The sequence below is a fragment of the Terrapene carolina genome, unplaced genomic scaffold, assembly GCF_002925995.2.
Source record: "Terrapene carolina triunguis isolate 2854851 unplaced genomic scaffold, T_m_triunguis-2.0 Scaffold210, whole genome shotgun sequence".
Taxonomy (NCBI): Eukaryota; Metazoa; Chordata; order Testudines; family Emydidae; genus Terrapene; species Terrapene triunguis.
This window is the reverse complement of record NW_020664561.1, coordinates 51,234,615-51,246,638: the sequence shown is the minus strand read 5'-3', so window position 1 is coordinate 51,246,638 and position 12,024 is coordinate 51,234,615. Positions and strand designations below refer to the sequence as shown.

General features: G+C 41.5%; 1 protein-coding gene across 2 annotated transcripts in view; it reads left to right on the top strand.

Moving 5' to 3' along the window:
- The window catches only part of LOC112121707 (VWFA and cache domain-containing protein 1), a 199,782-nt gene that overhangs the window by 177,803 nt on the left and 9,955 nt on the right, over nt 1-12,024 (top strand). Inside the window, exons 17-25 of one of the 2 annotated variants that reach the window (XM_026655676.2) lie at nt 1,427-1,549; nt 4,032-4,131; nt 4,197-4,313; nt 6,356-6,516; nt 8,588-8,674; nt 8,897-9,013; nt 10,110-10,261; nt 10,448-10,609; nt 11,695-11,772. In XM_026655676.2, the coding sequence (XP_026511461.1) occupies nt 1,427-1,549; nt 4,032-4,131; nt 4,197-4,313; nt 6,356-6,516; nt 8,588-8,674; nt 8,897-9,013; nt 10,110-10,261; nt 10,448-10,609; nt 11,695-11,772 (1,097 nt within the window). The remainder of the gene's footprint in view (nt 1-1,426; nt 1,550-4,031; nt 4,132-4,196; nt 4,314-6,355; nt 6,517-8,587; nt 8,675-8,896; nt 9,014-10,109; nt 10,262-10,447; nt 10,610-11,694; nt 11,773-12,024) is intronic. The other variant, XM_026655677.2, reaches the window with a different exon arrangement.

Below are 12,024 nucleotides of genomic sequence, written 5' to 3'. Positions count from 1 at the left end.
ATGTGCTTGTACATGAACCATTTTTTTGCCAGCTGACTTTGAGGTTTGTAGTCACACACCTCGGTGGCATAAAAACCAGATGTGTGAACTGTCCTATGCAGAAAGGAGGTTTTGAAGAACTGCAGAAAACGGTTTAAAATTTTTTTTTAAAAAGCGTGGAAGATGGTGTCGTCTTGTGTTCTGCTTTCTGCTTTGTAACTTCCAAACAATTTGAAGTAATAAACATTATGACCAGAAGGGGGCAACCTCTCTTTATGCTAGAGAAGATTACACTTTAAAGAGTTTAAACTATATAAGTAGTAGTAAAGACAAAGCTTTAGATTAAGAATAAAAACAAATTACCCCTCCCCTCCCCCGGGAGGTTTCACATAATCTGAAGAGGGGCTTCATGTTCCCTTTGCCATAGTAGGAGGGTGAGTAAAAAGCCATAAAAATTGTAATAAGCAGAAGGTCTGCAGGCCACTCAGTTCCCTAGAAGCTGAAAAGATTCTTTAAGCAGCATCCTCCCCCAGGAAGCAGGTATTGCTCTGTAATTGGTGCTGAGCATAAGGGGGCTGTGAACTATGGTGATGCCGGGGGAGGGGAGGGATAATTTGTTTTTTGTTTAGGGTATTTTCTTTTTTGTTTAGGGTATTTTTAACCCTAACTTACATTGTTATGTGTGTAATGAAAGTGAATATCTGTTGGCCCCTTAAATTACCTGCTTAGATCTCTTCACCATGTTTGAGCCTTTCATCTCGCTTTCGAGCAAAAAATCACTCTGGAATAATGAAGACCAGATCATATGGCATAAGGGAATGCAGTGGAAAATGAGTCTTTCTGGTATCTGAGGCTTTCTTCTCTACAGACTCTTGCTATAGAAAGAGTGCAAGTGATGTGCTCAAGCAAAACATCTGGAAGAAGGACTCCCATTCTTACTGTGCTTTCTGCTATGCAAGGGATACAAGCTGAATCACTAAGCAAATACTGGGTGGGCTGCATATAAATGAGATCAAAGGCAGGGAGATAACTTTGGGTTTCTTCAGCACTCAGCCATGATCCTGTTCCATTGTGGGATATACCCCAGGTTTAACACCCAACTGGTAAAGGTAAAACCTAGGTGGGGGCATTTTGTTCACCTCGACCAGCAATCGCATGTTAAAATACAACTGTCCGGTTCACAGTGGGTTTCAAAATGTGCTAGTTAAAACATTTCAGCAAATGTGTTTATAAAATACCTTTTATCCTAAGCTAGATAAGCCTGAAAGGGGTATGAGCTACACTTCTTAACTGAGTGCAGCTCTGAGCCTGCCTGGGTGTCATTTACATGCTCGGGGGGGTTGGATGCCTGTCTGTAGATTGCTGAGTTTGATATGAAGTAAATAAAGTATTTTGAATGCTCAGTTATTCATATAGTCCTCCAATCTGCTTCTCTTTTTCTATTTAGTGCACAAATGTCTTCAGGACAGTCTGTGGCTGTGATGGGCATTGACTTTACTCTGCGGTACTTCTATAAGGTTCTAATGGACTTGCTACCAGTTTGCAACCAAGATGGAGGCAACAAAATAAGGTACACCTTTGGGTTACTGAGTTAGCCTTAGTCTTCCCTTTCATGTGGTATATCTTCAAACATTCTGTTCCTTGCTCTGGCTCACCCTCCTGTATTGTAATCTGCAGTCTTTATCCTCATCAGGACAATCTGGACTCTTGATATCCGACATTGAACGTATATGAACAATCAATAAAATATAAAAAGGGGAAATAATTCATTCTTACTTGTATTATTCAGGCTTAATACAAATGCCCATAAATCCATTATAAGATGAACGCAGCTTCCATTCATTCCGTTACTCGTTCTTATCCTGGAGTATTTTTAGATACTTAACTGGTGACACTGACAGTATGAAAGAACAAAATTTGTTTACATATGAAAATCACACAATCCGCTTAATTGATTTGAAGCATAAATATTCAGCACTATTTTGTTTAAGTTGTCACATCAAATAAGTAATACTACAAATGTAGTGTAATATGCCTGGACTCATTTTTTATTTTAACTTGGTGTGGCCTACACATGTCTGAATGTTTCATTTTCCCTTTGGCCTTCCACTGAAGACTCACTGCAAAAATCCTCTATATTATGGATAGAGTAGCTTGATAAAGTATTTTTGGAATGCTTAAAGGAGATCTTGAATTAAGGTAAAAATGTATGTGACACCTTTTTTATGCTTTTGTGGTGTATAAAAAAGGCCTGTCAGGGATTTTGCCTTGGGATTTTTTGTTTTGTTTTGTTTTGTTTTCACTTTTGTTTTTGTCAAAAACAAATAGTAATAAAAGGGATGGGTGCTTCCTTTTTTTTTTTTTTTTTTCTTTCAACTTTACAATATCATGAATATCAAGTCTTGGGTTAAGTACTTTGCTGTAACTCTCCATCACAGGACATAGAATTGGGAGCTCTCAGTCCTGGAAAGCACTATGACGTTGAATCTGTTTTGGTTTTTTTCAGAGCATATCTTCCAAGTGTTTGTCAGGGATTTGATTTTAAATTGGTGTCCTCAAAGCCAGACCAAAAACAAAAAACCCCAACCCAAAACGGTTAGACTGAACAGTCTGAATAAAAATAATTTTCCATCTCCAGTCAATCAGGATTCATCCCATGGTAGTTGTGATCATAAGTCTACTAGTTCGTGAGTTGTCTATGACATCTTCCAGGAAAAACAGCAGACAAGACCTGCATTTCTAATGTAAAAACAAAAGTTAGTAGGAAAAAAATTCTGTTAACTTTTCATGCCTCCTTCTTATATTGTAAAGGGTACACCCTATCTATTTTTTTGTGCAGGTTACCTTTAAAATTATGTATGCGGTTTTTTTACATTTAGGTGATACAGTCAGGACTTTACACTGTACACGCAGTTGTGGGAATTGTACACTTGTAAAGCCGCTTCTGCAGTTTCTCATAGCCCCAGGCCGGAGGCAGGGGGTTTGCATGCACAGCTGCAGGACCCAGCCAAAGCTATGGTTAAGCTGGGGGACTTTAGCTCCACCCCTGCTGAGTTCTTCAGGAGCATTAAGTGGCCTACATTAACCTCTTCCAGTTTTCTGTGGCCACACATTCTCTTGATCTTTGCACAGACTAAGCCCTCTCCCTAGGATATCTGCTCCTTTGCCTTCCCCTGTAGCACTGTTTTCTGTGTCTATGGTAACAGAAAGAGGGATGGAGACAGGCGTGCTGTGCAGAGGGACTGCCAGTGAGAGAAAGGCCTTGCAAAGAGAAGGAGGCCTGAGAAAAGGGTTGACATTGGTGGTTGGGGAAAAGAGGGTGACAGGAAAGGGACATGGGAGAGAAGGAAAATAAGATATTTGCCCTTCTGTAAGCTTTTATCAGAGGATCTCAAAGCGCTTTATGAACATTATGGAATGATGCTTCCCAACACCTCACTTTACAGATGGAGGGGCAAAGGCACAGATTACATGCTTTCCCCAAAGTCACTCTGGAAGAGCTGGGAATAAGAAGGGAAATGGTGTGTGAATTAGGAGTTTAATGGAGATTCACATTTTCATAAGAATATTAAGTGGAGGTGACTTCCCCCCTATTAAAATGAAACTAAAAACTTAACATTACTTTAAAAGGAAAATGTCTGGTGGAAAATCATAGGAGAGTCCTTACATTTGTTACTATTAGCATTTCAGGTTAAGCAGTTAGAACTTCTAAAAATCTTGTTTTTCGCTATTTATGCTATTGGTTTACTTTGTGCATTTCTCGCAGATTAGACAATGGAAATAAAATAAGTGGTCTCATTTCTGTGTCCAGTCAATTCCACCTTCAAATTCTCAAGTATTAGTACAGTGCTGCAATACTGGTTGGTTTGTAAACTTCAGGGAAATATTGATATGTTCTTTTTAAAACTATTTCCACTGAATTTTTAACAGACTGTGTTTTGTATTGGACAGAGTTTTTGTTCAAGCTTCTTTTTACAACCATATTTAACCTACCCATTTCTTTAAAACATAAATAAACCTCATGAATAATGCATTTTGTTTATATTGGGCAGGTGCTTTATTATGGAGGATAGAGGGTATCTCGTGGCACACCCAACTCTCATTGATCCTAAAGGTCATGCTCCGGTAGAACAGCAGCATATTACACACAAGGTTTGGCTAAATCATGTCTTTTTTTTTTTTTTTTTTTAAGTAAAATTCTCTTGTTGTCTTCTTAGGAACCCTTGGTAGCAAATGACATTCTAAACCACCCAAACTTCGTGAAGAAAAACCTCTGCAACAGTTTCAGTGACAGAACAGTTCAGAGGTTTTATAAATTTAACACTAGCCTAGTGGTACGTATTGTTTGTTTTCTTGTTTTACTTTTGGAATGTATTTTGGTTGGGTTGGATTTACTTTGACTGATGCAAAGGGCAGTCAATGTTGATCACCAAGAACAGCAAACGGAAACTCAAAACCAACTCATTGTGAAGGGCAGCACATGGTGGCCCTGTAGAAACATAAAATCAGTGGGCTAAATTGTACAAACTTTGCTCACATGAGTGGTGCCAGGGATTATGAATGTGAGTATTTGCCAAACGTTACATAAGCTAGCCCAGAAGTGAGAGCTGAGAAGTTATTTTCCCTATCTTTTATTAAGGGCATTTTTTAAATGTTGGTTTGGAGTCTTCTGCAGTGGATCCCAGCTCCTTATGTCCAGTCACCAACCCTCTCTGTTGTCACATCCTAGTGTGCACAGATGGGGTCTTCCTCTTTACTCCTACCCTTCTCATTTGGAGCCTTTTACACTATTAGCTAGAGAGAAGCTATTAAGTAACAAAATAGAAAATATATCAATATACATTTAGTATAATTTGTCAAATTGAAGTCTTCTAAAAATCTCAGGTAAAGACTGGTGATGCTGTCTCATATTACGGTGACCAGACAGCAAATGTGAAAAATCGGGACTGGGTGGGGAGTAATAAGAGCCTATATAAGAAAAAGACCCAAAAATCCAGACTGTCCCTATAAAATCGAGACATCTTGTCACCCTATCTCATATAGAGCTTCCCCCTGTTCTTTATCTTGCAAACAGATTGTAATCTAATATTCTTGTTTGCAGTGTTGTTGTAGCTGTGTTGGTTCCAGGATATTAGAGAGACAAGGTAGGTGAGGTAATCTCTTTTATTGGACCAACTTCTTTTGGTGAAAGAGACACTCTGGGCTCTGTGGTGCTCGAAAGTGTCTCTCTTTCACCCACAGAAGCTGGTCCAATAAAAGAGATTACCTCGCCCACCTTGTCTATATAACATTCATGACAGCCATATGTTGTTGTGCAGAGTGTACTGACTACTATGTCACAAATCCATCATTACAAGATCACTGTGGAATAATGTCAAAAACTCTAGGCTCTGTGAGAGAAAGCTGTTGTTTAAACACACTTTTCTAGAGTTATTAGTAAAAGTGTCAAGAAAATTTCTGAAAGCTCAGGCAAGTTAAATGGATCTGTGTTAGAACAGGATAGATTTTAACATTTTCCCTACAGTTGAAATGCAAAATGGGTTGGGGGTGGAGGGGGGCAGGAGTTTTGTTGCAAAGGAAAATGCAGAGGACAGAAAGCAAATTTAGATTGCATTGTGTGAGTCAGAATCGGGAATGCTTTGGCTTTTCAAATAGTTCACAGCTGAAATATATTTTTATAGTACGTGTACCAGCAAGTTGTCAGAAACTTGTGATGGTGCCTGCCAGCCAGAACTGAATCTCTGTGTGAAGGTAACAGGGGCATCGGGGCATGCGCAGGAATTTAAATTTCGCTGCTTTTGTGGGGGGCACATTCTGTGCCTCCATCACAGCCCTGGGGGCCAGAGGAGCTGTCGGCTCCCGCTGCAGCCCCGCGGCCAGAGGAGCTGCCGGTTCCCACCGTGGCCCCAGGGACCATAGGAACTCTGTGCCCCCACCTCTGTTTGGGGGGGGAGAGGAGAGCTGTGCCCCTGCTTCCCCCCACACACACATACTTGTGCACATCCTTGATTGGTATGATGGGGAAGGGAAGGGAGGAGAGATTTATTTGAATGAAGTATTGTCCGCTGTCAGGCAGGATTACTAGACTAGAGCCCATTATGGCACATCATAATGTTATAAGATAAACAAATGTTGTTAATCTTTAGGAAAGTGCTTTGTCATCCAGTACTGGCCCAGTTTTGCTCATCTCCCAAGCAGGCTGATGAGTTAATTTGTATGCCTGTTATCTGAAGAAAAGGCATGGTACGTTCATGTTCCCTCGTAGTTTTTGCTTCAGCTTATGGTTCTATAAATGTGTTTGGGGAGGGGGAAAGATTTCAGTTCACTAGAGAGTATGTTTCCTACTACATCTTTGACATGCCTTGCTTCGCCCTAGGGTGATCTGACAAACCTAGTGCATGGCAGCCACTGTTCTAAATACAGACTGACAAGAATACCTGGAACCAATGCCTTTGTTGGAATAGTCAATGAAACCTGTGACTCTCTTGCTTTCTGTGCCTGCAGTATGGTAGACAGGCTCTGTCTGAACTGTCACAGGTAAGAGTGATTTGAAATGAATTGGCAAGTGCAGGTATTGGTTTTTATTTTATTGCAAATGAAGACCGAGAGCACTGGTCATTTCGTAGGCTAAGCTAACATGTATGAACAGGAGTACATTGCTGCCATGTACATTGGCCAAACCGGACAGTCTCTACGCAAAAGAATTAATGGACACAAATCTGACATCAGGAATCATAATACTCAAAAACCACTGGGAGAACACTTTAACCTGTCTGGCCATTCTATGACAGACCTGCGGGTGGCTATCTTAAAACAGAAAAACTTCAAAAACAGACTCCAAGGAGAGACTGCTGAGCTGGAATTGATATGCAAACTAGACACAATCAACTCAGGGTTAAATAGGGATTGGGAATGGCTGAGCCATTACAAACATTGAATCTATCTCCCCTTGTAAGTATTCTCACACTTGCTTCTTATCAAACTGTCTGTACTTGGCTATCTTGATTATCACTTCAAAAGGTTTTTTTTCTCTTACTTAATTGGCCTCTCAGAGTTGGTAAGACAACTCTCACCTGTTCATGCTCTCTGTATGTGTGTATATATATCTCCTCAATATATGTTTCACTCAATATGCATCCGAAGAAGTGGGTTGTAGCCCACGAAAGCTTATGCTCTAATAAATTTGTTAGTCTCTAAGGTGCCACAAGTACTCCTGTTCTTTTTGCGGATACAGACTAACACGGCTGCTACTCTGAAACCTAACATGTATGGTGCAACTCCTGTGTCAGAGCAAAACAAATATTGTACCTGCATAAATAAAACGTATTTTATGTGTAATGAGTAGGGTTATGCTCCTCTTTTATAAGGGTTTGCAGATTTATCAGGTGCACAGTAGTTTAAAAAAAATTGTCATATAAGCCTTGTGGGAGTTTAAGCCATTTTCCCCTCCATTCCTTGGCTTTTGCCAGTGCTCCCTTTTGTTTCAGGCTCAGGCATGTGAATCACTTTGCTTACAAATAGTTCAACTGAATGGGAGTACTCATCTGGGGCAAAGTCACTCCCAGGTCTGAAGGTTTGCAGAAACAGGACCTTCTTTACAGCCTATTAACACTTGCCTTTGGGTGTGGAATATGATGGGTTGTCACATAGGTGCCAAGCTTACTGCCTTCACACCCTGTCCCTGCAAAGGGTCTTGACTACAATAAAAACAATGTGGTAAAGCTGCACAGGAGGGAAGGAGCTCTGTGTGTGATCACCCTGGAGAGCTATGTGGGTGGGGTGGGGGGGGGGGGGAGAGAAGAGATTTCTCTGCTTCTTAGCACTCAGGGGCTTGGGAAATGTGGCAAGGAGAGGGCTAGTAGCTCCACAGGTCCATTGGGGATATTCTTCTCTTCTGCAACTCAGAATAGGAGCAGAGGAGTTGTTCCACATGGGGGAGGGAGGGTTCCTGTCTCCCAGCTGAGTTCCTAATGCTCAGCCTGACTATGAGTTCCTAATGACTCAGCTGCAGCAACCTGCATGGAACTTGGAGGGAAGAGCCCAGGTTGCTGGAGGGTAGATTGTGGAGAAGGCACTAGAGCAGGGGTCGGCAACCTTTCAGAAGTGGTGTGCCGAGTCTTCATTTATTCACTCTAATTTAAGGTTTCGGGTGCCAGTAATACATTTTAACGTTTTTAGACGGTCTCTTTCTATAAGTTTGTAATATATAACTAAACTATTGTTGTATGTAAAGTAAATAAGGTTTTTAAAATGTTTAAGAAACTTCATTTAAAATTAAATTAAAATGCAGAGCCCCCCCGGACCGGTGGCCAGGACCCGGGCAGTGTGAGTGCCACTGAAAATCAGCTCGTGTGCCGCCTTTGGCAAGCGTGCCATAGGTTGCCTACCCCTGCACTAGTAAGTCAGCCAGTGCACATGGGGCCAGAATGTTAGCTGAAGTTTCAATGTCTTGGTAAATAAATAGTTCCTTTAATAAATAGCCAGTTTAGTCTTACAAATCGGGTGTCTTTTTAGTACATGGTCTGTAAAACACTGGCTGTATGCTGGGATTAGGATTTGGACTTCGGTTTATATTGATGCAACTGGCCATTTTTTCTTTTTTCTAAAGAATGGAACAAAACGAATGTGAATGCCCTTGTGAATGCCCTCTAGAGGTCAATGAATGTACTGGCAACCTTACCAATGCAGAAAGCAGGTGAGAACAAGTATCTCTAAAACTCGAGTAACATTGTTATTGTGAGTATTAAATGTTATAACCCTTGAATATGGACTACTTTCTTATGCTACCATATATGCAGTGCCCGGTAGAATAGAGTGATTAAACAGTTGGATTATACTTAGCAAAGTTTAATTTTTTTGATTGGCTCTACTGCAATTCTTTTTTGTGACATGATCTCAATTATTTTCCCCACTGTAGGAATCCTAGTTGTGAAGTCCACCAGGAACCGATGGCATTCACAGCAATTGATCCTAGCCTACAGGATGCTCTTCCACAATGTATTAACACGCGGTGTAATCAGAGGCTGGAGAGTGGGTAAAGTGCAATGTTTTCCCTCTCTGAAAATACGTGCAGGGCTTGAAATTATTAGGCGCTGTTATTTATTCTAATACAGACAAATCTTCCCTTGACGCTAAGTAAATTAAGTGCTATAAAATTGCAGCCATGATCCTGATGCCGCCATGCAGTAAACTTGTTTGAATCATCTATCTGCTATTAAATGCATTAGAGAGCCTCAGTGACACCCTTTCTTGACTACATTGAAGTCAATGGAATGCACCAATGTAAGTGAGAGGAGAAATGAGCTATAGAAAGGACAATGAATTCCACCTCTCAGCTAGAGGGGAAAGTGCCACAATATTTGCCTACACTTTTTGAGAAGCAGATCTTAAACGGAGAGTGGTCATAGAAACATTGGGAGTAGGCACTGCTTAACCAAGGATTTCTGTCAGCAAAAAATAAACTGTGTGTCACTTAAACTGTGATATGAGTGTAGTAGGCTTTGTGGCTCAGGTCATGGCTAGCAAAGATCAGGGCCAAATTCTCTGAAGCACTCAGTTTTGTGGAGTGTGGCAGAGCAGGAGGAGTGGCAGGGAACCAGTTACAGCTCACTGATTCTCTGCCCCTGACACTGGTTAGAACAGCCTGGGGACTGCTCTGATTTGTGCCGGTTGGCTGTGGTCTCCAAGAAATGGTCCATCAGCTGGATAAAGCCAGAGTGCATCATGCTTCAACCACTCCTTATCAGTGCCCCTCCCAAGCCGAAACACCCCTTTCACTGGGGCATTCGAAGAGAGAGAGACAGGACCCAGACAGGGATTCCTTCATGCTGAGAGAGTCTCCAGCCAAGGAGTTTCGGGCGGTCTGCTCTCCCTTAGCATTGCCTAAGTGGAGCAGAAAGAGGAGAGCAGGCCAGTGAATCTGGCCCTTTATGACAAAGCTGCTCTTTCCCCATATGATTTACCTTGTGTAACTTAAACCCTTATGACACTTCTGTAGCCAATCATCAGAGCTGTGAGGCTTTATGGACGATTTTGGTTCCAAGTTGTCTAGTGACTATGAATATACTGAGATACACCCAACCAAAAATGATTTTCTTTAAGGTAAAGCCAGCCTTTTTCTTCACTTCCAGGGATTGCTTTGGCGTGTTGGACTGTGAGTGGTGTATGGTGGACAGCGATGGAAAGACCCATCTGGATAAATCCTACTGTGCACCTCAGAAGGAATGCTTTGGTGGCATTGTGGGAGCTAAAAGCCCTTACGTGGATGACATGGGTGCGATAGGTAATTCTGGTTTTTTAATGAGGATATATATTTAACTGTTAAACTGCCAGTATTTTGTTGCATACACCATCAATGTAGGTGCACAAAAGTCATGTGCTGAAGCCTTGAGTTTATTTTAATGTTATAGAAATGCTGATTTAAACTTGTTTGCAACGTATTTATGCTCTGGTTTTTGGGTTTTTTAAGGAGATGAGGTGGTCACTTTGAACATGATAAAAAGTGCTCCGGTTGGTCCTGTAGCCGGAGGTATTATGGGATGCATCATGGTGCTCGTTCTGGCAGTATACGCATATCGTCACCAGATCCACCGGAGGAGTCACCAGCACATGTCACCTCTTGCTGCACAGGGTGAGCTGATAAGTTGTGAGGGAGATATTCGCAGTGAGGATAAAAATCCAGCTGTTTCGTTCATTCTTCTGCCTAGTTTCAAAGATCATTTTTTGGTTCATCCTTTGGGAATCCTTTATTCTTGCTTCTCTTCTGATTCCCATTTTATCTCCCAGTCCCCTCCTTACATAACTGATGTACTTACTGTCCGATGTACTTGTGTATCACTGCCCTCTGCTGGGTACAGAGCTAGACTTGCTGTCTCCTCGGGAAGACCTGGACAAAAAATGCTAAAACAAGTCTCAGGATGCTGTGGATATGACTTTCCTAGAGCTAAAGCAGTAAACCCAGCTTAATACCAGTCCTGTAACTTCTGAATAGTAGATTGTTTTCTAGCAAGTAATAGTGCTGTTTCCAGCAGTTTATTAGAATTACAATATTCACAATGCCTCCTCCGGGGCTGCTTTTTGGTTGTATCTTTTCTCCCTGACTCCTCTCTTGCACTCTGAGAGAAATTCATCATTGTGGCATCTTTTACTTCAAAAGGAAGGGAAGAAGAGCAAAAATTATTTATTTATTTATTTATTTATTTATTTGTCATACACTAATACTAAAAAAAGCTCCAGCTGAAACTGGGACTCTATTGTACTAGACACTGTACCAATAGTGAGAGGCAGGGCAATCCGGTTTGCAATCTAAGTAGTCAACCAGACAAAGTGTGGTAGGGGAAACAGAGGCATGGGGAGGGGAAGTGATTTGCCCAAGCCTCAGAGCTGAGAATAAAACCCAGGTCTCTGGAGTCCCTGTCCAGGGCTTTATCCACTGGACCATACTGACTCAGTCTGAGCCTGTTCACTAAACTTTCTGCATCACTCAAGTCTTACACATACAGTTCCTTTCAAGGGTACCTGGCATATCCTCTTCCTGGTACGTCTAGTCCCCAGCCAGCCCCAAAACAGGGATTCCAAAGCCCATTCCCAAAGCATAGTACTCCAGCACGATAATGCAGAGTGCTTCCACCACTCCACCAGGCTGACAGTTGTTAATAAGAGAAACATTTTGGATCAACTTAACAGTTGCATTTTTCTGTTTGTAATGGTGTGTAGAAATGTCAGTGCGTATGTCCAACCTGGAGAATGATAGGGATGAGAGAGATGATGACAGCCATGAAGACAGAGGAATCAGTAAGTGCTGAGCTGTGTCACTGTAAAATGTGCCAGTATTAGGCTAAGGGTTCCCGAGCTTCTTGCTTGGGCTTGTTATAGTGTGGAGGGTTTTTCATTTCTCTTAACACCTTGATATGACAGTGTGAGCTTTGCTCTGGAAAATAACAGGGCCAAAGTATTAACTGGTTTCAGAGTAGCAGCCGTGTTAGTCTGTATCCGCAAAAAGAACAGGAGTACTTGTGGCACCTTAGAGACTAACAAATTTATTAG